Below are 26761 nucleotides of genomic sequence, written 5' to 3' on the forward strand. Positions count from 1 at the left end.
TTTGTCTAATATGCAATATGAAAAATTAATACTAAAAAGATGACTTATAGAAGAAATCACAGTGGGGTCTTGGCAGTGAGAATGGTGTAAGCATTAAATCACCAGGACCTGGTGGCGTTCATCTAAAGGTTCTCAAAAAAAAAAAAAAAAAAAAAAAAAAAAAAAAAAAAAAAAAAAAAAGAAGTTTTTTTAAAATGTGGAGATGTGACCATTTCATGCAGCTATCCATGAAAAAAAGAAACACACCAACATAGTGACTTTTTTCTTTTCCTTTTTATCAAAATTATCTAAGGAAGGTTTTGTTATTGACTGAGTGAACTTTACTTTAGTGAAAGGCAAGCTGCAGATAAAAGAAAGCATACCAGAAGATAGAAGAGGTTATATATGAACAGTTTCATTCATATTAAGCCAATTTCTGAAATGATCTGTGCTCCTGTGACTAAAATAATGTTTATTCTCTACTCTCAGTAACCCACAGGCTATTTTGTTTATGTGCTAACCCACCAGTGTCCATGTAGGTAAATACACATTGCATACTATTTCAATGGGCCTTCAGCTGTTGCAGAACATTCAGAAATAAACTTCATTCATTTTTCAGGCACATTAACAATGCTGTTGCAAGTAAAGCTGATCCAAGGAGAATTCCTTCAGAACAATTTTTATACTTACTCCCTACACTGATGCAGCAATGGCTGCTGGCATAAGATGCTATAGAAGTGGCTGACTTGCAATGCCAACTGTGCCACTGGCATAGAGATGTGACATTTCAAGAAGTCACTCTGTTTTTACAAATCATATAAAAGACCTTGGCAAACCATCTGAGGCATCCCCATTTTCAAAGAAAAATCAGCTTCACATACTCCTCTTTTTTTTTCCCTAAGTTTGTCTAAGCTGATTTTTAAAAACATACAGTGATGGAGATGTCAAAATTTTCCAATGTAACCTGCACAGGGATTAACTCAGTTTACTATCAATGAGCTTTTACAATCAATGAGCAATGAGTTTATTATCAATAGACTTCATGTCTAACCTAACTCTCCTGTGCTACAATGCAAGCTCATTGTTTCTCTCCTGATTGTCAGTGAAGAACAGTTTGTTCCATTCCCTTTCACATCAGCCTTTCATGATTGGAGAAATGACACCACATATATCCTTGGTTTTCCATTTCCCTTAGAGATCTTCCCTTGTCATGGCTTATAGAGGTGTGATAATTTTAGTTGCTGAGATGTAAGGAGAAAAATCACAATGAATTCAAGAGTATAAATCACTGTTGGTGTCAGTTATCTTCTAATATATGTCCTTCACATACAGAGCTTCACTAGGAAACACAGGAGTGAGGGATACTCATTGACACACAGTCATAGTTACAGACATAACTGATGTGTCACTATGGAAGCAAGGCTTTCTGCTGTACTAAATAATGTAAGACCACCAATCATGTATATATGGTTAACTTACATTGTTAACTTATATTGTGTCATTTACAGTAGGTTGGCTACAGTTCAGTGGGCTGAAGGAAATAGAACAATGCAGGAAGTATTTTCCATGGTAAGTATTTGATCAGTATTATTTAACACAACTTTAATTTGGGAAGGAAATGGATGAGAAGGTGGTGAAACATGCAGGTTACAGATGCTTTGACAAGATTCTAAAGGGATTAAAAGATATTTGAGGATGACAGATCTCTCTGAACAAGAACATGAGCAACATGGCATAGATTAAGGACCTTAGTCACTAAGTGTAGATTATCCTGCTAAGAACAAGAACATTTATTAAAAATATAGCCACTAGAGATCTGTTAATTTAGTAAGTTAACCACAGAGCATTTTAGAAAATTACTTCTCCCTTCTCCACAGATTATTCCTAATTAGCTCAAGAGAGCCCTAATGCTAACTTGGAATTGTAGCTAAGCCTTTGCAAAATGCAGCATCTTTGTTTTCATGTGGCGACCACTTGTAAAATGGAGGCAGACATGAGGCAAGGCTGTTGTCTGTGCTGGCCTTCTCACAGGGGAGACCCTGGAAGACTCTTCCCTTCTCTGCTGCCTAGTCAGCTCTCCACAGAAGGGCAAATACACTATGCAGCAGGGCTGTAAACTAGGCTCTGAAAGTTTTTCACTTTCTCATTTGAATTTAGTCTTGGCTATGTTTGGCTCTTCAAAAGTCTTTCTTAAGAAAAGACTTGGGAAGTGTTGCATACACTTTCTTCCCTTTGAGGGAAGAATTCAGACACAGTGTCAGTCTCCCAGGTGTACAATTAATCCCTTGACATGACCCTTTTTCAGTAGAAAGAGTCACAGACAACTCCACAGCTATGTGGAATTGAATAGGAATTTTTTTTTTCAATGAGACAAAGCCATTCACTTTCCCACTAACATTTATATTTTTTTCCTACACCTGCTTCTATTCCTACCAGAGATATTGGCCAATTCTCAATGTGTCTTTAGTTACTCATGAAATCAGTTTCACACAGGAAAGACTTCTGCATTGGAACACAGTAAACACTAGTTTTCAAGTCAAGCATATAAATACAGGAAACATTTAACATGCAATGTTAAATGAACTATGGGTGCATTAATTAGCATCCTCATTTGTTAGCTTGAGTTTGCTTATGTCCTGCATTCCCTGACTGAAAAGCATGAGCTAGGTGTAGAGATTCAATTTCCTTGAAGGAATTTAATTTTAAGTGCCCATCTCTTCTGAATGCTTTGAAATTCAATACTTAATAAAACTGAGCACTTGATATATATTAGAATACTGTAACTTTTTTTTAAAAATAGATCTTTGAAAAAGCAGCTGGTTGTTGTACATATTCATGTGCATACAACAGAACAGAACTGCGTATGATTTTGTGTTATGATCCTGAATACCTTTAAGCTGATTTTTCATTTACCAAAACTACCATTTTGAAAAAATGTAATGAAAATAAAAGAAATTAAAATAAATGAAAGGGAAAAAAAAAGAGAAAGAAATCAAATTAAGAGAAAAAAAATTTATGATGCTATTCTTTATTTTCACAGCATGTGAAGCCACAGAGAGTCTGTCTTCTCTAGGGACAGATTACCAGCTACTGTGTTAAACATCTGCACTATAATTCAGCGTCTTTTCTGTTTCCTACCAGTCTCCTGTATGACTGAACAGCCATATGCTTAAAACACAACAGCACAGTAACATCTTAGATGTAGAAGTGAAGTTTGATTAATGGCAAGTTATCAGATTGAGTCCTAAAATTCTGAATATCACCTGTGAAATGCTGAACATTTTCAAGTCTCACTGAAATCACTGGAACCTGAGGACATTGCTGAGAAATTTATAGGATTAGGCAAATAATCTGCAATATCTCTTGGGGTTAAACTTGAAAACTGCAGTAACAGCAGTTTAGCAACTCCATGCAAAAGAAGGAATGATTTTATTTATCTGTCTGATTGCTCATAGCTATCAGTACTGGGTACAAGACCTAAATGACCAGTGTATTCCAGATGAGCACCTTCAAGCCAGATCCCTAAACGCATTAAGACATTTTTTTCTATGTAGGCTTGGTAGCTGAACAATATCTTTAAAGGTCTATATATTTGTGTTTCATAGAGCCCAAACTCACCTCAACAATTTTTGAGCTATAAATTTTTCGTGCACCTCAAGGGATGTACCATTAAGAAAGCTGTGCCTAATCCAGAAAAATTCATTTGTTTGGAAAGCAACAAAGAATTTCAGAAATTGCCTATTGAGAAAAGAGACGAAAATCATTCCTGGCTAACTACACATAAAACAGATGAAGGAAAAAGTTTAAAGAAGTATTGCATGTCCAAACAAGTCCAGGTGAAAGCTCTAGATCATTAAAAAGAAGAACCTATTTCCACTGTAAATAGTTATAGTTTGGGATAACAAAGAAAACTAGTAATACAGTGATCATTTGCTTTTAATCACCAATGAGTACTGGAAAAAAAATGACCATGTGTTCATCAATAGTTTTGAAGAGATCACAAGATACACAGTCCCTAAGTACTTAAAAGACAGAAGGAGTTGCATGCACATGAAAGGAATCATAAATCAGGAAACTCACTGCCCCAGTAAGCAGTGAGGCAACCCAAAGACAAAGCTATCATGGTAAACTGCAGTGGGCTCGTTCTTTTCCCTGAAAATCATTACAAGATCAATTTATTTATTATTTATTAGTCCTTGTCTAATGGCCTAAACCTTTTTTCTTGCTGAAAACGGAATACCGGAAGGGAGAGATCCTGAAGCACTGTTAACCTAGAAGAATACAGGTGGTAACACCTGAACGAAATCCTGTATTAACGCACCAGTGCACATAGCAGACATTCTTCAATCTAAATCAATAGAAGTTATCATGAAAGTAAACAGAACTTAATATTATAAGCATACACAAAGAAATACCATTTTGGAGAAGTTAACAGTTATTTTAAAAACTCACCTTCTTAATGGAATAATAGTGTCTAGATACAATCAAGCAGGTCACTGATTTCCTTCAGTGAATTCTTAAGAGATTCAATAGAATCTGTATTTATATGCTATATAGGAAGCATATAAAATAGCTGAGATAAGAACTGGAGGAAGCACTGAGATGTCCTCATGCCCAAGACACATCAGGAGAGAGAGACTAACTCTTCATCACTGAAACTTGCTAATCAAAGGGATTAATCCAGCAAATGCAACCACCTCTCCTAGAACACTGCTGGGGAGACAGACTTGACAACAGCAAAAGAAGGGATCCCTCTTGCCTCTCATACTTAAGAAAGTGTCAGGGGACCATTTGTCTAGAGTGATTCCATTGGTAAGGAAAGTTAAAATACTCTTCCTCTACAAAGAGGAGTGACTTGTCTGTCTGCTTTTTACAGTTCTTCCATATCTCATTGCTGGTCTGCATGGAGCTTTACAAGCACAGAAGGGTAACTTCCTATTCTTAGAACTTTAATAATACACACTGGATTCAATTGTGAAACACTGAGCACACGCAATCCTGTTTTGCAGTCTAAGGTTTTCTGTGTATTTCTGAGAAGTGCACAGAATCAGGACAGCAACCTAGGGCAAACAGCACCTCAAATAACTCTAACTCCACTAATGGGACAATCATTGAGATGTCTAAGCTGGTCGAGGGACTGGCTAACCTAAAGGTGCTCATACTCAAAAAGTGGAAGATTCCCCAAGAGATGGCTGCCATGATGATGACACTCCTGCTCCTTTCAGATTTCACGGTGTGGAAATTGACTTCAGGTAGGTAACAGACAGCGAAGGATTCAACTCACCAGTGCTCTCTGCAGCCAAAACCAGAAGTAGAGCAGCTGCTCACAAGCCCAGGACCTGCTACACAGTCAGTGCTGTTTTTCAATCTTGAGTAGTTTTTACGAACAATATAGCCCCTGAAAGCTAAAAAACATGATTATGAATCAAAGAAAAAAACCTGCAGAGCCTAAAACATAGACTGGCACCTCACTCTGCAGGCTCTGCCTTCAACTTTTACTGAACCAGCAGATAGAAAGAACACTTAGCACCTTACAGGAGTGGCTCCAATGTTTGCAATGTTAACAACAGCTGGAAATTATCCAGGGACTTACACTCTCACTGTTTCAGTGACCATTTAGTACAGCCCAGGCAAGGAAAACAGGCCTTGAAATGAGAAATGTCTAATTTAAATGGGAATCCAACTTAGAATGTATTAAAATATACAGCACTCCCAAAACATCCTCTTTAATTACAACTTCCACAATTTGAACTAGTCAGAATTTTACAGAATCAGAAGTTTTAGCTGCTTTTATTGTGGGGTAGGGGTTGAGGAGCCAGGGACAGGTATATTCAGTTAAAACTAGAAAAATGAATACTATCTTGTCCTATTTTTCAATTAACTGCAACCATCATCACCATTATTATTATTAATAATAAATCTACAGAGACTGGAATTTATACTATTAATTGAAAAAAAGAGCAGAACAAAACAATCACTAGAAATACAAAATGAAGTAACATGCAGTGAAATGAAATGGCAAAGAAAACTGCAACAAATAATGTTTTAAAGTCATATACATCCTTTGTTTCCATGGATTGTCTCTGGATTTTGGTACCTCAATTTTTGGTAACTCAATTACTTCTGCTGCTTTATCTGACATGAATTTGCTTGAATTCTTGACACCTGTCAGCAGTTAGTAATAATGTTCCAGCACAAACCACTGCACTTAGAACAAAAGACTAAAAAAGTGCTGTGATGTATACTTAAATCCACAAATTTTTAAGGTTTATATTTTGTAGGGGTTATTTCAAGCACTATTTAAAGTAGAAATACCTTGATAAAAGGGAAGAAAGGGCTGAACAGTGAAAGAAGTAAGTACATCATCAGTGCCAATGCTGCTGAATAAGAAAGCTGAGGGTTGTGAGGGAAGAGAGGCGTTTATTAGTCTAGCAGGACAGCAACTTGAACAGTGAAGCAATACGTTAAAAAAAAATTGAGCTAAGACCAGGAAATATGATTTTGAGGAAAAAAAACCCAACCCTGTTCAGGAAAAGCTTTTAAGAACACTCAATGTGCAGAAGCAGAGTCAGCCTGTAGATTAATTACCCAGAGGAGAAGAGCCCTCTCATGTACCTCAGGGTAAAATATTAGAGTGATGTAGGATAGGCACAGGGTTTAGGGTAACCTCAAGTAAGAGCAGGGTCAAGATAATATTGTGTATTACAAAGGGAAACCAGGAGGTAGAATAAATACAGGCTATAGAATAAATTGAGAACAGACAAGTTGAACAGAAGATTAAGAAGTTTTGCCGGTATCACACGCCTCTAATTTTCCAAAACTAGTAGGTATTACCTACACAACAGAGAATAACAACTCTGTAGAATTTGCAGTTCCTCAATTATTGCCAAATTATGAGAGAATGGATTGATTTCCCTTGTCTTCCATTTAATTACTCTTATAAATTAAGCTCCCCATTCATGAGAGTTTTTGTGTAATGAAAAGATGGTGGAGGAAACAAAACAAGAGCTACCTTGATTGTATCTAAGCTTTCCCTTAGGAAAGGGCTGTAACTAATCACTTCTTCTCTATTTTAATTCCTGTAGAGTGTTAATGCTTTTTCCAGCCACCTACCTCCAGAAAATACATGGTGTTGCACTTACTTGAGCAATACAAAGAAATGAAAACCATTTGAACATTTCAAGCTGTGGTATGAAATGTCACCATAACAAATCTAGGCATTTCAATGCTACTGAGGTTTCAAGGGTAACAAGCTGCAAAACCTGCCTTTCAATGAGACGTTACTAAAATAAACAATCATTCACTTTACTGAAGGCATGACAGAAGTTGGGCCTGCTGAGGTGTTGTACCAAATACAGAGCTCAGGTATCGTAAGGCTGGAGAACTTTCTGCCCTTAATAATGAGAATGGAAAAGCCTGCCTGTCTGATGGAGATGAGGCAAGCGTTTGCTTGCCCCATGTGATCCAGGCTTCCAATGCTTAACTATCCCCTACTGACCAAACAAGGAGCCTACTCTGATAATGGCAGCAGAGACAGCTGGCCAGCAGCCACCTCTGCAGCTGAAACATGCTGAGTATCAGCCAGATGATTTGCTACCATGAAGCAGCACTGAAACAAATTAGATAGAACTTCAGTTTCATCCTCAGTAATTTCTCATCTTTTAGTAGTTCTTTGTGTGTATGTGTGTCTATAAAAATCAATACTGATATCTGTGATTTTATTTCTGTATTTTCCCCCCGAGACTCTTATTAATGTGAGAATAACTATTCAGATCTTTTCCTCAACAACTACATAAAACCTACTATATCTGATTTAATAAACATTGCATTTTATTTTCATAATTATTTTAAACATCTACTCCTCTTCAACTTAACCTTTCTGCAAGGTTGTTTTTAACATTCTTCTAGAATACCTTGAATTTGACAGGTAAGTGGCTGTATTTTTCCTCCTTTCCCTTTGACTCATAGGATAACTGAAGCAGCAGGATACACAAACTTTTCTCTCTCTCAAAAGCTTCATAGCTTCATGGAGCATTAGTAGAACTGCATCTTTTCAACATTTATTAACTGGATCTATAATGTTTCAAAAGAAATGCATATGCAGAGAATTCTACTGGGGGAGTCTGAGAGGCTGGGAAGCTGCTCCATCACAGCAATTTGCATTACTGACTGGTGCTGGTTTTGACACTAAGCACTTGGCTCAAAGAGTGTGAAATTAGCAGACTCATGTTGCTACTGCTCCATGAACAATCACTGCATCATTGAAGAAGAATGATTACCAGCTGTCACCTCATTTTCACCTTATCCAGTCTATATTCCAAACTTTCCAGTAATGGTATCTTTAACCCTGATCTTTACCAAGCCAAACATGACAGATCTGAAAAGCAACATAGGAACTGAACTTAATTTTAGCACTTCTGTTAGTAATTTGGTGTTAAATGTTTTATGTGCCACAATTTAGGATATATATTTTTACTTCTTGTACTGACCAATTATCACACAAAGTGAGTTTTCTGTCAGCTCCAACATCTAGTAAACTAAGAATATATGTAGCTCAGGGTCTGAAATTTAAGGTCTTGCAGTTAAAACCCTTTATTTGAAGTACCAAGGCACATACATTACACACAATGTTGCACAATTCTAGATAGGAAAAACCCATGAATTTTCCCTCTCCCACAGGAAATATATAGTTACAGAGCAAACTGTGAAGCACAATGTAGAAAGATCAAAGCTAAACAATCACAGGTCTATACAAGAGGTATAAAGAAAGGAGATGAAGTAGTATTTTAGAACAGCAGAAAGATTCATTCTTGGTTGCAAAAATCATGTTAATCAGACATTTTTCTATCTGTAATATCACCTTAAATAGCATAAAGTAGCTGCTTGAAAATGAAAGCTCATGCCTGATGAAGAAAAGATAAGGTAGTTTGCAATCGGAAGTTGATTTGCTGTGAACTTTCTTAATTTGCCCAGTTAAAAGAGCATTTTATTCTATTACTTAACTAACAACATCTGACAGGATTTGGAGCTCATGAGTCTGATTCTTCTCTCCATGTCAAATTAATTCTAATGAACAGTAAAAAGGATGGAGAGTCACATCCTTTGCTAGGTCCCATGAATAGCTCTTCCTTCACCTCTCACTCTGGAAGGATATTGGGTGATGCTGTTCAACAGAAGGAAAAAAACCAACTCTTGTCTTAAGTTCTCTGGCAGAAGCATTATGAGAAAGCAAAACATGAGTTTTCACATGCAAACAGTAATGATCAGTGACAAGCAGTGACTATTAGGAAGCACCAAGGTTGCCATTGGGATTGGTGTCACTGATGCACATCACCTCTTGGACATAAGGTTTTTAATTACCATGCATTATAGTCTCTGACATTGAGATCTGGTCAAAAGAAGATGACTGTGAAACTCTTTGTCAGTATCAGGAAGAGAAAGGAATCGGTTTTCCAACATATTGTTGGACAATGTATGCTGCTGCCTCTTCCTGATTTTAGCAAGGGTATGAACTCTCGTAAGAATGATCTCCTTAAAACAGGAGAGAAAACGAAACAGAAATGCAAACATGTTCACATCAACAGCTTAGCTCAAAGATGGGGATAGAATATAGGACCTCACACTTCAATATGATAAGGCCTTCTCAGACTTTTAACATGTTCCTGGCACAAGACCAGCAGGCTTTTAATGGTTACTAGAGACAAAGAATAAAAATGAAGAATTAATAGATGCCCTAAGCTACTACAGAACACGAGAAGATGGAAAATTAAGTTAACCAAAGCTGTGCAATCTACACAAACCAGTCTGGTTTACTCTGAATATGAATTCAAGGTAATACAGTCAGTCAGTTCTGCAGCCTTTAAGGGAAACATATATCTCTTCAATGGTTCTTACACTGACAATGTAGTTAAAAGGAAGAAAATTAATGATATAAAAAGAGTAAAAGTGGGTCTGCTACATAGTGGCTGTTATTTTCAGGAAAATGAAAAAAAAATATTTTTAGATATAAAGATCTTTGAAGTTGCGGGAACATTTTACTCATGTAATTCTTAGATCTATACAACAGTCTCAGCCAAATGCATGTGCCTACATGTACACAGTGATATAAATAGATGGATAAATGCAGAGTTTTCAAGAAATACTTCCTTATCTTCTGTTGAAGCCAACATTAAATATTTGCTGTTGAAAATTCCAATGGTAACACTTTTATTTAAAGCTTACATTTATTATAAATGTAAAATAGAAAATTACAGCTATTCTCAGGTCCTCTTTTTTATTATTATAACGGAGTAAATGTTGCCAGAAGAATTTTTGAGATATCTAAATAGTGAGCAGCATTTCATGGTCAGAAGTTAAGGAAAGAAAGAAAAATTAAAAAAAAAAGATTTAGAAAAAGGGTTGCTTAATCTTGTTTAACTTTGAAAATCTATCATTGTATTAAAAAAAAAAAAAAGATAATAAGATAATAAAAGGCAAAAAAACCAGCCCAAATCTTGAGTTCTTGATACAGAATTTTCCAATACAATGTGACATATGGTGAGTGTGTGAGCACGTGTTGGAGGAGGAGATGGTGGCTCAATGGATTAGTCATTTGCCTTTCACCTCTGGAAGCATAGTTAAACTCAGTCCTGACCAGAGCTGCACAGTATATTCCAGATGGCTAAAGTGGGCCTAATTAAAATGAATTCAGTGATGTCACCTCAGATCTAAGTGAATCGCATGCACCACTCATTTGGCATTTTGGCAATGTTAGTTCACAAATGAAATAACTAGATTAAAACCCTCCCTTAAGTCTTTCAGGATAACAATCACACTGCATGGAAATACATGCTACCACAGCTAGAAAATGTACTTTCATAATTGTATTTTCTGTTGTTTTAAATTTTAATTAATGCATTATCTAATACAAAGAAAGACTAAATGAGGCTTGCATGTGAGGTAAATCAGTGCAGCAACATTTTAGTCGATGATTCAGTGGACATACACTGATTTAAACCAGCTGTGAATCTGGCAACAAAATTTTAAAATAGTATTTATTTTAACAAAATATTTTTCCTTTCAAGTAGATGTAAACAAAGCAATACAAATCCCAGTCACAAAGAAATAGACGGGTAAAGTATTGTTAACTGAAACACTTTACCCAAAATCATTCTTTCAATTCCTAAGTTAAAAATTAGCATTTTCTAACCTTCACATTTTGAGAAAATGTGACTGGAAGATGTAAAAAAGACCTTGTGTATAATTTCTACCATTTTAGCCATAAGTCTAATAACACCTCTGTATTATGAGAACCTGTGATGTAGATATGCTGAAGTAGGGTAGCCTTTTCATCCCCACTTAATTTAAATTCACAATTATTTTGTATCCTAGCAAGAGTGTTTTCCCCCATGTGAAATAATGACTTTTTTTTGTGTGCAATATAATACACTCAGGAATTGTTTCCTCATGTACATTGTGAAGGTTGCTTTTTTCTTAAGTTTGTTTTTTCTTCCAACATTTCTTCAACGGGTAGTGAACTGCTGGGCCCATAGAGATCTCCAGACCACCAGCTCATGTATTTGAAAGGCATCTGTTTATTTTTAAAATGCAAATGCAGCCTACCTCAAAGACTGACTTGCAAGAAATGAACAATCTGAACAAGTCAAGAGGTTTCCAATCAGGAGCTGTGTTCCTCCTTTATATCAGGCTATGATCACTTGCTGTCAAAACCACTTAAACAATATCCTGGAATCTGAATGAAGTCCCCCCACAATTAAAATGAGCAGGATAATCCTGCAAGAATTATTCAGGCAAATCATTTTTCACACAGTTTAAAGTAATGATAAGGTCATTTACAAAAGAAATCAGCGCCTTTGAAATGCTGACTTGTAGACAGAGGACTGCCTGGAGGAGGGCCATAGATAACAGTGAAGACTGGCCTCCTAACACTACCCTTGCAGTCTTTGGAACTGATTCTGATGAAGAGAAGGCCCAATAAGGTTAATACCCCTACTTTGATCTCTGTCAAAGCGTACCAGCAAGAATTAATTTACATTTCAGATGAAAAAGGTTGACAGCATGAAAAGGCATCTTGTTTCTGGTATGTGAATGTGCTGTAATAGATCGGGAATTCTGAAAGGAAGTTCTGAGGAAGCTAAAGGGATAAGCCGAGCGGCTGCTTTTATTGGGAAAGAGATGAAAGGAAAACAAATTTCAATATGCGCTGTTCTGTAGAAACATGTAAGCCAAATGCTTCCTAAATTTCAAGGCCTGCTTGAGGTAGGGTGGAGGGTGGGGGGAGGAGGGAGGGAAAGCAGAGGAAGTACATATATTTTAATTACATGGTTTTGCTAATGTCTGGGTGACAAATGCAAACAACCTATCTCACTGACTGAAATGGCTCATTAAAAAAAACATATAAAGGTGATCATACTCCATTTTACTGAAAAACTGCCTTGAACTACATACTCACATTATAAGATATTCAGGGAAGGGAGAGATTTGGAGTTGCTTTTGTTTCCATGTCACCAGGCACTTGGGCAGCATAATGTAAATGACAGAAAGACTGTCAGTGTATTTTAAAATCTGGAAAATGGCCACCATTAGCAAGCATGAGCTTTGATTTAAAACACAGAGAAGAGAAAATGTGCACAGGAATTTTCAAACAAGGGCTCCTAGGTATAGGTTTCCAAAGGCAGACAGAAATGTGTTGAGGATTATTATTATTATTATCATGATTATTATACTCCTTTGAATGCAGAGCCAAAGATAGGAGGAGCAGACATCCTAATTAATCCAAAGGTGCACCTTTGTGTCACTCTTCACTCTATAGTTCTAGTGCTTTTTCACCCAGACTGAGCACTGAGACTGTCAAGTGCCGGGTTACGCAGGAAGACAGTGTGAGTGCTGGTGGGAAGAGTGCTAACAGCATTCCTCCAGCATTAGGTCCAGAGGGCTCAGCAGAAGTGTCCAAATTCAAGGGTATGCACACAGTAACAGTGCCTCTCTACTCTGCCATGGTCAGGACGTCCTCTAGGAGACTGTAGTAAGGAGCACAACTCTGAACCTCTTCCACATGTGCAAACTACAGAACAGATGAGCTGCTTTCTCTACAGAGCTAGTAATGGGCATCTATCTCCTACACACTAAAGAACAAAAAGTCTAGGGCAGAATGTCCCCTATGGTCTCCAGGTGATAATTGCTATGCACCAGCTTCCTACCGAACCTGAGATAACTCTCACTTTAAGGAACTAGTTACAGTGGAAAGTGAAGGGTCGACTGTTACACTTTTCTTTTTATGGCAAAAAGCTGTCCTATGTCAGGAAACCGAAGTCCAGGTACTTGTAAGTCCAAGTATGAATGTAGCAAATACTCCAGAAAACAGGTGAGGGTACATTTAAGCGGCTACTCTCTGTGTTATCATGTGAAAACAACAGTAAATAACAACACAAAGGAGAGAAAGAAGGGGAGAGAGTTCTTATGCAGTCCTTCAGTGCTTGTTGTAATGTGCGAAACAAACATAACAGTTCTCCATTTAGTAGAATATTCTGCATTTGACCCTACAGCTATAGTTCATGATTCTACATGCATGCAAAGCTATAAATTATTACTTTGTCCTAATCATACTCTGTTCCATTCTGTAACTAGATTGGCATTCTGTTTTCTGCTGAAAATCACAGTGATGTTTCAGAATAGCAAACTTACACAATAGAAAAACAAATTAATTTACTGGAAATGGCTTGACAACCAAGTTAAAGAATATCCTATACACATCTTTTTCAGACTGACTTTGGACTATAATGATACAGAATAGAGAGGTGACAAAGCTGGCAGAATAAGGGTGGTACCTTAGTTTACATGTAAAAACATTTGCTACAACTCATTTTTGATCAGCAACAGTCTTTTCAGCCTGGGATTGGACATGGAAGGTGTACTACACTTCATCATATGGAAGCTGCTTCATATTGGCAGCATCTGAAGACAGCATTGAGTTCACTGCACTGGTTCTTAGATTTCGTGCCATATGGTACCCTACTCTCTACTAGAGACCTACACAGCCCTATGGGCCTGTTCCTCCAATAATCTCTTTAAAGTTTATTCAAATTCATATTGATATGGCTGCATAGGAGTCTGGCAGAGAGTCAAAAGATTGGCCAAACCTGGCAAACCCAGCAAGCAGTCAAAACAAAAAAGCTGGCAACCTGCCAGGATCAGGGCTCACAAAGACAGAGAAATGCATGTCCAGTGCCTCTCATCCACATTTTCAGTCAAATCAATGCAGTGCTTCATATCAGCTCTACATTTAGTTAAATCATACTGACTGTGCTCAGAAGAATCTTAAAAAATTAACAGCTTTTAATCAGGATGTTTTGCTGCCAGAGAAGTACTTGCAAAAAGCCTAAAGTGCCTGGTACCTGTCACTGAGTCTTTTGACACTGAAGAACAAATGATCAGAAATAATGGTTTTGGTAGCTTTTGTTTGGTCTGTATGTATTTCTCTTGGCTATAAACACTGACACATGAAATGACCCACAGCAAAAGAGGTGTTGGCAACTGAAATAATGTTTTAATTACCTGCTTGAATACGTATAGCGGCATCAGTTCTTCTGTTCCTTATTTCCTTGTACTTCCTGCGAGCTTCATATCCTCTCCAGGCTAAAAATACAAGCCCATGTGCTGGAAATTACATTTATTTAAGGAAATGCTACAGAGTCTACAGAGTCAGAGATGTGCTGAAACTTTCATCCCTCCTGCCATAACTGCTCCAGCCCCCACTCCCAGTACCTCTTCCCCACCCACCCACATGCTGAACCCTGGGTTCATGACTGCAATATTCACATACCCACAACTTCAAACACTGCTTCACTCGTCCAAATTTTAATTGTCACCATGTGCTCACTGATGTCCTGACCCAAAAGGCAAAAGCACATGATCATGCCAGCACAATAACTCTCCTCCTCACAGCTCCCCAAATCTGATACAAGGAAGCCTGCTAAATTAAAGATAATCAGCCTCTCAGGTCTACTCTACAACATATGTTATCTGGTATACTGGTATATATGGTGGGTGGAGCAGGCTACTGCATATTATTTATGTATTGCACTCTAGCATAGACACACCTAACAGTGTTTTCATTTTGTACACAGGAATCATATTCAAAGTACTAAAATATTTAAATAAAGACATTATACAATACTAAGATGACACCTTAAAAGGAAAGCTATAATATTTGCCTCAATTAGCTGTCGAGAAAAGCACCTCTGGTTATTTTGATTTCACAATAAACTATTACAGAGGAATAAATAATGTACATGCAATTTAACAGCTTAAAATGCAATAACACTCAGTGAAATAGGGAATGTGAACATTTACCTGACTGTATGGTAACAGCACTATTTTCTCTTTTCTCTTTTACTTTCTTGTACCTCCTTGCTCCAAGCCATCCCTTGATATAGGCTTGCATGACCACCACCCGCCCTATAACTTCTCGCAGGAACAAATTTAACTGCTCTATATGGTAATACTTCAGAAAAACCTGAAACAGAACAACAACAAAAGAGTATTACATGCAGGCATAAATAAGCTCTCATATTCTGCCTTTTCATTAGTCTTCTGTTAGCTTATTTTATGGCGTCATTGCTGAGACAACTGGTAAAGTACTGATTCCTGATATCACGGCAGTCTTGTGAATCAAATACTTGCTCTCAGTATCTTTATGGAATTGTATCATTCCACTGATTGTAATCACCCCATTCCAAGATAAACCACATATTAATCCCATTTATAAAGCAAATTGGCCAGGGGGATATTTTCAATAATTTTGAAATACAGACTTTCTTGACAGTGGAAAGGTAAGTCTTGGGTTGAATTTTATTTTAGACATAATATTGTCCAACACCATTCTGCTTCAGAAGGCAAATCCAATGGCTACTTCCATATACTTTCTCTGAGTCTTGAGCAGAAAAATTCTCCTTGTTTTTAGTTTGTGCACTGTAAAACAACTCAGGATAGCGTATACAGTAACTTCCTTTTTTTACAGAAGTCATCCATTCAATTTTAAACCACGAACAAAGGCTCTTGATGGAGCCAGAAGCATCTTACTGGAAACTCCACAAATAGATAATGTACTAATCAGGCTCACAGGATGGGCCAGAGTGTGAAGTTTCAGTCATGCCATGATTAAAAGCAGGAGCATTTTCAGGGAGGCACTACTATAGCAAGCACTGACAGATGTACTGTCCTTATTGAGGCAGCCATGTGCAGAATGTGCTTTGGGGAGGCACTCAACTCACCCCTCCTCTTGCAGCACTAACTCAGCTGGCTTGGGAGGGCACCTTTATAACCTGGGAGGCTAACTGGAACAAATTCTTTGCTCTTTTGTTCATTCATGCACTACTTTTCATGCCACTATTATACATGTTTTGCTAAAAGGATAGTATCTTTGAGAAAATGTTGGCACCCTCTACCTTGGTTTTCCCAAGAATCCAGTCGTCTAGTTTAGATTTCTCCAAAATGGCAAGACAGTTTTCTCTGCTGCCAAGGGGAGTCTCGTGTGCCTTGAATGCAAGGTAATAATACCTGCAAAACCAAATGACAGAGAAAATATTGACTTAACAATCAATACGTACTCTCACTGCTCTTCTCTAGATCAGAACAGCATCTTTACAACTCATTGGCCAAATTCCTCTTTATACTCAGTTCTCTTCATAAATCATGACACAAGTGTCATGAACATTTGAGACAGAAAAATAAGTGGTACCACAATGGTGACAAGAATCTGCTGTGTTCTAGAAATCTCCACTTGGTATAATCATCCATAAAAGTCTTTCACAAATTCAGTGCACTTTACGAAACACCCAAGGTCGCTCTGAATTTTTTTCAGGTGAACAAGTGAATGAATGACAGGGTGGAACACGTTAAAGCAAGCCAACCAGTTAACCTGTCCGTTTCCCTCAGCACAGAAGTGAGGGAAATGCAACACACAAAAAACCCCTCTGGGTTGAGACAAAGAGAGTGAGATAAGGTAAGAATTTAATATAAAGGCGACAACATAAATGCACAATTATCTTAGCCTATTTGCAGAAAAAGCACAGCAGAAATCAGCAGCAAGCAGAAGCAAGTGAACTAGAAACCAAAGGCAGGGAGCTACTCCCCCCTCCCTTCCTGTCTTGCTACCATCTCAGCAGAAAAGAGCCGACACCTAAATGCAGGAACCCAAAAGCAGCACCAGGAACAGGAACTCTCTCATGTTGCAGTCCGAACTTCAAACTCTGTAATCCCTTGCTCCACCCACCACTTTCATTTTGAGGCTGGTATGAGGCAGGATGGTTTTGAATTACATTCAATTTAACCCATGACAAAGGGAGTAGGAGGAAAAGTGTTAGACATCAGAGTAATAGAAAAGCAGGCAAAAATAAAACTTTTTGCATAGTGTGTAAAATAAGTAAATCATCTACAGAGATGCATAATATACTTTGGCACAACTGTAAATTCTGCTGAATTAGCGGGTGCCCCTTGAGGTGTTCAGTGGATCTTTACAGATTTGAGTGGGAGAAAAGTCAAATACTAGCACTAAAGAACGAGAAAGACACCAGAACTAAGTTACACATGACAAAGATATTGAACAGCACCAGTCCTAGTGCCCCCTGAGAACGCCACTCATCACTTGTGCTCTACCTAGACATTGAGCCATTAGCTATCACTTTTTGAGTGAGCAACGTGCCCTCTTGGCCAAGAAGGCAAACAGTATTCTGTGGTGGATTAAGAGTGCGGCCAGAAGGTTGAGGGAGGTTCTCCTCCCCCTCTATTCTACCCTGGTGAAGCTGAATCTGGAGTATTGTGTCCTTTCTGGGCTCCCCAGATCAGGAGGGAGAGAAAACTACTGGAGAGAGTCCAATGCAGGGCCATAAGGATGATGACTACAGAAGAAACACCCCAAATAAAACAATGCCGGTTTTTCTTATAAAATCTTGTTTGAACAAATGCTCTTATAAATTTATCTGTCTTCTAAGAAAGTAAGCCATTCAGAATGACAGCAATTTTACAAACCATGGGAGTTAATGTCGGTTTCTGCATGTAAATGCATTTTCCTAATATTTCATAAAAACTTCCTCTAAAAGGTGTTTTTCCAAATGCTTTGACTGATCTAATCCCTTTCCAGAAGATGCCTGTAACTGGGCAAACACACTGGGATGTCAGATTTCCAGCATCAGGTTTTCCTGTTAATTTTCATATTAAACGTATGGCAGAAATTGCTCATCAGAAATAAAGCCTAACAATATAAGACTGGCAATTTCTTTTACAGAACTGATTCTGGAGTTTGCATTCTGCTTACTAGGTCTCCAGATCAGCGTTCCAAAGATGAAATCCGTGCCTCTTTTAAAGCAAAGACTTTGTTCTCTATCTGGTGCTCATTTTCATGACTGAATCACATAACTAAACATGCACAAGTAGTTTGACCTGGTGTGCCCAGGATAATTGTATGGCAGCACAGCATGTGCCACATAGGGCCATCCAATTCTTTTACCTAATCCAAAATCTTTGCAATGGATCATACGGAACGTCTTGGTGAACAGTAAAATATTTCATCTTAATGTATCTGGTAAAGTGTATAAATATCATACATAGGTAAAAGGTAGAGATGGTCTCAGAATGCATCCCAAAACTTCAGGGTATACGCAACTACAACTGTTCATTTTGACTTACCTGACTTATTTAATCTCTATCATACTTATGTAAATCTACTATAAAGAGATCACAGAGTGACCATTTCACCAAGGCAAAAAAATCAGATATTTAATTTCAGAAGAAATCAGAGACTTCATTTCATAAAAGCAGAGCTAGAATTCACATTTGCTTCCAGATGAGATGAAAATTTCACAACTTTACTTTCATTTGCATTTGTTATATAAGCAGAAAATGCAGGAGTGCAGAAAGTGCTCTTCTATGTTAAGCCAGTATTTTTATTTCTATTTAAAAACAAAGTTCATGATTCTTCATGTGTTGCTCATAAAGATACACATACTTGTGCAAAAAGACCTTATTTTCTTGGGTTATATTTCCTGCTTGAAAATTTCCTACATGTGACAAATTCATCTACATGTTCTCTAAAAGTACTCAACTAATCACACTGAGTGTCAGTAAGACTAAGTAAGAGAAAAATAGAACAGCTAATTTATCAGAGATGATGAAGCACTACATCCTTCATGGATGTCAACAGTATTCCAGACAAAACATGCATTAAAATGGGATTAGCTGCTCAGAAGTCATTAGGCATAAGCAACATATTTTAAAAGTTGAATTTATCTCCAAATCAACAATTGCAAAGCTAGGACATGAAGAGTTAAAGATAAATGTTAAAGACATGCATGTATGCTGATAGGGAGAACTTCATAATGATGCTATCTATTAACTGTCTGATTATGGCCAAGGCATTTTAATGTTGGTAGGGTTTGATTAGATAAACTGATTGTAAACAAATGGTTCGATTCTCTTCCCTCCTTAAAAGGGTGAAGTGTGGAACTGTTCAATAAATAGCATTTAAAAAGCACCATTAACTACTATCCCAGTGTCTCTTACTAAAGTTCCCTTCACATTCCAGACCTAAAAACAGCATTAATTCCATACAATCCAGGCAGACCTGATTGCCTGATCAGGTTAATAAACTACCCCTGAAACTTGGGATTCCAGCCTGAGAAAGGGGCCAAGCTGCTTCATAGCAAACACGTAAGACATGATGGAATGGGGTGTGAGACAAGACCAACAGAGACAAAATGCCTAAGACTTGACAGGTCTCTAGTATTTACAGGGCCTACAGATAGCATTTTCCTACTTAAGTAAGAGAATACATATTCTATATTCAGATACATAAAACAAAGGGTTGTATACTTGGCTAAAGAAACACTGTGTGAATAAGTTACAATTACATCCTCCTTTCCCCATCTGTTTTTTTCACCCAATAAACTATATCCAGGTTTGCAACAGTGAAATAATCTGTTCTATATGAAAACAGAAGACAGTAAAGAGTAACACTAGACAGAGCTTTATCTTGTGTTTACCTCCCACCTGATAAACCCTGAATGGTTCTGTTCCCTGCCTTTGATTGTTTTGTCCTCATATTTCCTGCTAAGAGTTTACAAAACAGCATTATTGAACAGCCAGATAAGAAGCACACCTATTTGTTTAATAACATCAAGGGAGAAAAAGTGCTGGCTCATTCATTTTGTTGTTCAGTTGCTCAAAAGGATCAAAATACCAATTAACTTGCTGGCTTAGAAAATCTTTGATATCCTCACATTTACTGACATTTTGAAACTCTTGTTCATACTTGCCTAATGTCTTTTTGATTATGAACAAAGAAGTGCCAATCTGTTTAGCATTTGACCTGTTTTCTCAAACATTTTTATGTATTCAACTACTTAGTTCCTAAAAACACTTGACTACTCATGGATGCAAGTTGAAAAACGTTTCTTGCTCCACTGATAGCTTTTAAAAGTATTGTTCTTTTTTTCTTTTTTCTTTTTTTTCAAGAGCAAAGCAGAATAGAATTTGTTTAAAAATAAAGGATGAACTGAACAAAGGAACAAGAACATCTCCTCTCCTGCCTTTCATTTATATTCTAAACACAAGAAGCCTTCTGTGTTTTGTGGCAAATTGCTACATCTTCCCTCTTGCTGTGTTGACTTTCTTTTGTGGAAGAATTAAATCAAGTTTGACTAAAAACTTAGAGAGTATCTGACAAGATGTTAAACACGACTTGCCCTTATCTGCAGGAATCAAAGACTACAGTCAGTGCTGCTTTTATTACCATTACTTTTCAAGGCTGTACTCAAATTTGGTGCACTTTTGAATTAAAATAATCTACTGATACGAGAAGGCCTAATTTCCTCTCAATTTACTCTAATTTCAGTGGAGTTAAATCTGAATTCACTTACATGCAACCTGAATAAAAGTTTAGGTTAATAAATCTGCCTTCAGCCTCTTCAGGATGTTTCAAAGACGTCTTTAATGATCACAAAAATTAATCTGTGTTAAACTTGCTTCAGAATTCTGTGACCTTACCAAAGTTAGTCATGCAACAAAAAAAAAGTTGAGAGACATCTGAAAATTAAATTACTTTGATGGACAAATGACCACATAAGTTAACCTTCCTGGGATATATATCTCAAGTGTTTTCCTATTACACATTCATTTGGTATACTAAGATATTATAAATCAGAAAATTCTGTAATTTTTCAGAATGAATTGACTAAGCCATGGTTTATTGTTCAAGATCTTTCAATACAAGGACCATGGATTTCCAATCCCAAAAGACTGATTTACACACATAAATTTATTCCATCCCTGCGTTTTAGGAAGGCCTATGGAATTGTTCGTCTCTTCTTTCTCAAAATCATTATGAGCTCTTTTCCTCTAACATCATATGACTGACTTGCCTTGAGTAAATTCATTAACTATGTATTGGCTGGATGAGAAACCTCCAGTTGGGAAAATATCACTAAATGCTTGATTTAGCGATTCAGTATTTAGTCAGCTATTGAGTATTTGATTGCTTAACAGTACTGCTTCTGTTTTGTTATTGAATTGTCAATCCTACGGACTGGAAAATGGTAAATACTACACAAAACCTTATTTTAAATCTAGAGGAAACCATAATGACCATAAACATATTGTCATCATGTCATCCTAAAGACAATAGCATTTCCTGAATAGCCATGACAAGGGTTATATCTCCAAGGTAAATGACTATGAGGCTACAAAGCTATTACATGGAATACTTCAAATCTAAAGCTTTTATATTACTTCATTCTTAAGCACGTGCAGCTTCTTCATATGATGGCTGAAAGGCAATGACCTACCAAATCCTTCAAATCCTTGTATTATCTGAGCACAATGTGTAACTTCCACTTGTTGCTTCCATTGAGGGAACTAAGGCAACAGGCTTGCTCTGTATACTATGTGCTCTTACAGGTCTCACACTGACTTTTCTCTGTTAGACCTCAGATATCTCTTGTAGTCTTTTCCCTGATAGTCACTGCTCTCTGAGAATCAGACCATAGCTGTACAGACCAACGTCTTAAGAATGTTCTATATTTAAACACAGAATGTATTTTATTCAAGGTAGTTTTAAAACAGCGGCCATGTCATAGAAGTCTTACCTTTTCACAAACTCTTCAAAGAGGATGCGATGAGAATATCCTTTTTGACGTATTTTGACAGTTTCCAGAATTCCAGTGTATCGTAGCTGCAGCAGAACTCTCTCATGAGAAAACGTCAGCGCTTCTCGATTGTCATTAGGTTTAATGCAGCGGATAAAGTGCGGCTGTCCAATAACCATTTTGGATAAAAGATCCATGAGGGAATACTAGTGAAGAAAAAGATACATGCTTGACAAAATACTACAATGTAACTACTTAAGCAGGAGATATGTATTTGTAAACAGTATGTCATGCTTGATTGCATTTTAATCTGTAATTTTAGTCTGCAATAACATTTATTTATTTTAAAGCTTTTGCTAAAACCCAGAACCTATTAAAAGTCTTCAATTACTAAAAAAAAATAAATTAAAATATATAGTTATTTATTTCTTACAACTTTCTCTTCATCTCTCCTTATACCACACTTAGTTGAGGAAGGCCTATATTAAAAAAATTAAATTAAAAAATGTCCTTACTATAATGTTATTGCAGGTACATTTGATCAATCAAATATCCCCAACAGAAGAACAAACGAAGTCATGTGAGGTATTCTGCCTTCCTAGAGCTAAGATCCATGATACTGCAGAGAGGGTGCCACAACTTGTCAAAAGCACAGGCTACTACCCATTATTACTCATTCAAGTCGGCATAAACAACACTGTAAGGTCAAACTTAGGCAGAATCAAGAGAGATTCTAAGTCCCTGGGAGAGAAAGTGAAGAATCTTGGCACCCAAATAATCTTTTCTTCCATATTACCACGATTTGGGGCAGACAGAAACAGACACATAACGCAGATCAACTTCTGAGTGGCTGATGTCACTGCAAGGGTTTTGGCTTTTATGATTATGGGACTTTCTATGAGGGCTACAACCTGCTAGGAAGAGATGGAATTCACCTGTCTAAAAGAGGCAGGGGAATCTTGGGCAGCAAGCTGGCCTGCCTGGTGAGGTGGGCTTTAAACTGAAGGACTTTGGGAGAGTGATCCAAAATGGCAATCTTCAAGCCACCATCACCATTACAACCAATCATGGAATTAACCAAACCAACCAGACTAGAGTAAAATGTGCCTCAGTTGTCTCCCTAAATGAGAAACAAAACAACAAAAACATCCACTTGAAGTGTATATATACTAACACACGAAGTCTGGGAAATAAACAAGAGGAACTGGAGCTCTCTGCCCAGTCAGGAAGTTATGATACCGTAGGGATAACTGAAACTTGGTGGGACAACTCACACAGCACTGGAGGATCATGATAGGTGGCTATAGGCTGTTTCATAAACACAGACAGAGTAGAAAAGGTGGTGAAGTTTCACTCTATATTAAAATGAACATTGAAAGTATTGAAGTCAACTGTGGTAAGTGTGGAAGCCCTATCAAATGCCTCTGGGTCAAAATAAGAGGGACTGTCTCCAAGGGAGACCTTACAGTAGGCATCTGTTACCAACCCCCAAACCAAGATGACACAATGAATGAGGGAATTCTGGAGTCACTTAAGCAAGCTTCAGGCCAACAAGACCTGCTTCATACGGCAGACTTCAGTGACCCAGACATTTGCTGTAAGAAAACAAAGCAGCTCACCTGGCATACATCAAGTTTCTGGAATGCATAGAGGACTCTTTTGTCCAGAAGTTAGATGTGACAACCAGACACTGCTGGACTTGCTGTTCACTAACCAAGAAAACCTGCTTTGGAAGATCTTGGTTACCCACAGCCTCAGATGCAGCGATTACAATCTTGTGGAATTTGGGATACTGCTGAGCATGCTAAAGGTTAGTTACAAAACAAAGGTTTTAGATTTTAGAAGAGGAAACTTCAGAGTGATCAGGGCCCATTTGGAAGGGATCCCATGGGAAGCTTCCATGGAGGACAAAGGAGCTAGTGAGTGCTGGGTGTTTTTCAAGAACACTCTCCTAGACACACAAAACCAGTTCATCCCCTCTAAAGGCAAGTGAAGTAGGTGGAACAAGAGACCCCTTTGCCTTAACTCTGAGCTTTTGGGTCTGCTCAGAACCAAAAGGGAAATGTATCAGAGATGGGAAGTGACCTATTGAAGATTATAAAGGCATTACCAGGGTATGCAGAGATGTAGTTAGGAAAGCAAAAGTTCAGCTTGAACTGGAACTGGCCAAAGATGCTGTGCCATCTCACTTAAACTACAGTATCACCTAGAATGTTGGATCAGATAATCCTCGGGGTCCCTTCCAACCTGGCATTCTGTGAAACTTTACTTTGAAGCAATCACAGAAATTCACAGAAAATCACGGGGAAGGGTTGCAAGATGCCATCAATTCAGTATACTGCCTAAAGAGAACACTAGATGTAGCTGTACTATTTCAGGCACACCTCTGTTTAACACATTTTCCAGAATGACAAAGCGTATAGATCGCAGGCTCTCTGGACAAGCTACTAGTGTGAGGTGTCCCTGCCCACGGCAGGGGGCTTGGAACTAGATGATCCTTGTGGTCCTTTCCAATCCTGACTGATTCTATGATTCTACTAAAGTGTTACATTATCATCACTATGTAGTGTTCTTAATAGCTAATCTAAACCTTCCTGCTGAAATATAGGTCTATTACTTTTGTTGGATTCACCCTGAATATGGAAATAGTATATTCCATTGGATTTTACACCAAAATGAAACAAGTGCGATCAGATCAGATATATGCTTTTCCAATGATTCCATTTCTGCTCCATCCTCACCTTATTTACCCACTGTAGAAGTAGTACTTGTTGCAAATACACTCAATCTCAAAATCATGTACAATTCCAAACTGACTGTGGTCACTGCTGTAGGCTGCATCCATTTTTTAGTCTACTTTCACACCTACTCCCCCACTCACAAATCCTAATCTTTAAAAGCAGGTATGTCTGAGCTTGTGAAAGTATATAAAGGCTTCAGGAAAAACAGCTATGTTATTTGCACAAAATCACTTTTCTGTTCTTAAGGAGGCCTGTTCTAGACCTCTGACATTTTAGATGGAAATAGTCTAGATTCTATTATCAATGTACTTGGTACAACTATAAAAGTATGAGAAAACAGAAACAAAAGGAGCAAAAGAAAATGTTAATCTAAGGTGGCCTCACAACACAATAAAACATTCTTTCTATTCTGTTTTGATCTCATAATCCCACAAATATTTTAGATAAATCTAGTGTTCTTATCACCAAAATGTTTGTTTACAATTTAATTTTTGTACCCTAAAGTAGGAAGCCATTGTTTGTCGCTTCATGTTAGTTGTCTCCTCAGGGTGTCGCATAACCTCCATTGTGTCAACCTGGAAGACAAAACTCAGATGTTAAGAGCTGTTCCAGAAACACTACTGGCCCACCCCCTGTCACCCATGAAAGCTGAGTTCAGTTTTTGTTATGTCATTCCTTCGGCTGTGAGTACTTCAGAGTACTTCATCAGAGGTAGGAAGGGCAGCTTCTAATAGACCAGGATGCACTCTGACTTCAGAGAGAGCACTGGGTGTGCCATATGATTTCACACTTCTGTTATGATAGTATAATACTCAGCCAATGAGGCAGCTCTCAAGATGCACCACCTTAGGAAGTGATTTTGACAAAGCATTCCTCTTAACATCACTACAATGAACTCCATTACCATTTTTGTAATGACCAGAAAGTAAAGGGAGCTGCATCATTTTGCTCATGTATGGGAAAAATGTTGTTGCTGGATAACAAGTGGCAAACAAGTAGGCTGTATAAGTATTCTCCTTTCTACTGTTGTGGTTACTGTTAACTTCTTTAAATTGCCATTTTGATTCCAAAAATTTCAGCAGCCTTACTTTGATGAACTGCCATAGCTTCAAACACTTCTTCAGCATTTCAAAAGAGTTATTTTTACAGGGTATACATGGACAGTAAACATATTGCTCCTGGTATATTTTAGTTATATTGTCAGTACAGCTGCTCTTATCAAAACAAAACCAGATTTTATGAATGAGTATAACTATGGTTACCAATCACAAGCAGATTGTGTTGCTGTATTACAACTCAACAAAATTAAAGAAAATCAACAAGCATCCTGTTTGCATGGAGCATTAACAACATTTTAGCATTCACTTGCTTTGCAGCAGTTCACCATCTGTTCTGACCAGGTGGCATTTGTATAAACCAGATAATGCTGTTGTCAGCACCTGTGCTACACTTCCTTGACTCTGCTCCATACAATCATTTCTACCACTCACTAAGACCACTCTTCTGAACACTAAAAGCAATTGCTGAAAGAGGGCAGTTCTCAACAAAGTAACTGTGTCTCTTACCTTCAGGAGACATTTAGGAGACTGCATGCAAAATATAAAGGAAATGAAGCACTGAGTAGTTATAGATCAAGAAAATGGATTTTGTGTTGGGGAAGAAATCAAAAAGAAAACTCGTGAAGACAAGATTCATAATACAGATGGTGCAAAGGGAGACAGATTTCCATAAGGGTAACCATAAAAATTTCAGTATGTATTTGTAACTTGTGATGTTCTAGTCCAGAGTGGTATACACGCATTAGTAAGCATCTCAAAATAACACATAAGATAATTTTTAAAAAGATGCCATTTGACTTCAGTTTTAAGGGTGCTGGCAGAAAACTGTAATATATCCCAGGAAAAA

At 37.6% G+C, this 26761-nt stretch overlaps 1 protein-coding gene across 1 annotated transcript in view; it reads right to left on the minus strand.

The window, feature by feature from the left end:
- The window catches only part of MYO3B (myosin IIIB), a 184536-nt gene that overhangs the window by 43267 nt on the left and 114508 nt on the right, over positions 1-26761 (minus strand). Inside the window, exons 25-31 of the mRNA XM_054381223.1 lie at positions 26422-26442; positions 25354-25431; positions 22116-22321; positions 16425-16536; positions 15331-15493; positions 14533-14613; positions 5264-5384 (exon numbers count right to left, since the gene is read on the minus strand). Of these exons, the coding sequence (XP_054237198.1) occupies positions 5264-5384; positions 14533-14613; positions 15331-15493; positions 16425-16536; positions 22116-22321; positions 25354-25431; positions 26422-26442 (782 nt within the window). The remainder of the gene's footprint in view (positions 1-5263; positions 5385-14532; positions 14614-15330; positions 15494-16424; positions 16537-22115; positions 22322-25353; positions 25432-26421; positions 26443-26761) is intronic.

This window comes from Indicator indicator, chromosome 5 (genome assembly GCF_027791375.1).
Source record: "Indicator indicator isolate 239-I01 chromosome 5, UM_Iind_1.1, whole genome shotgun sequence".
Taxonomy (NCBI): domain Eukaryota; kingdom Metazoa; phylum Chordata; class Aves; order Piciformes; family Indicatoridae; genus Indicator; species Indicator indicator.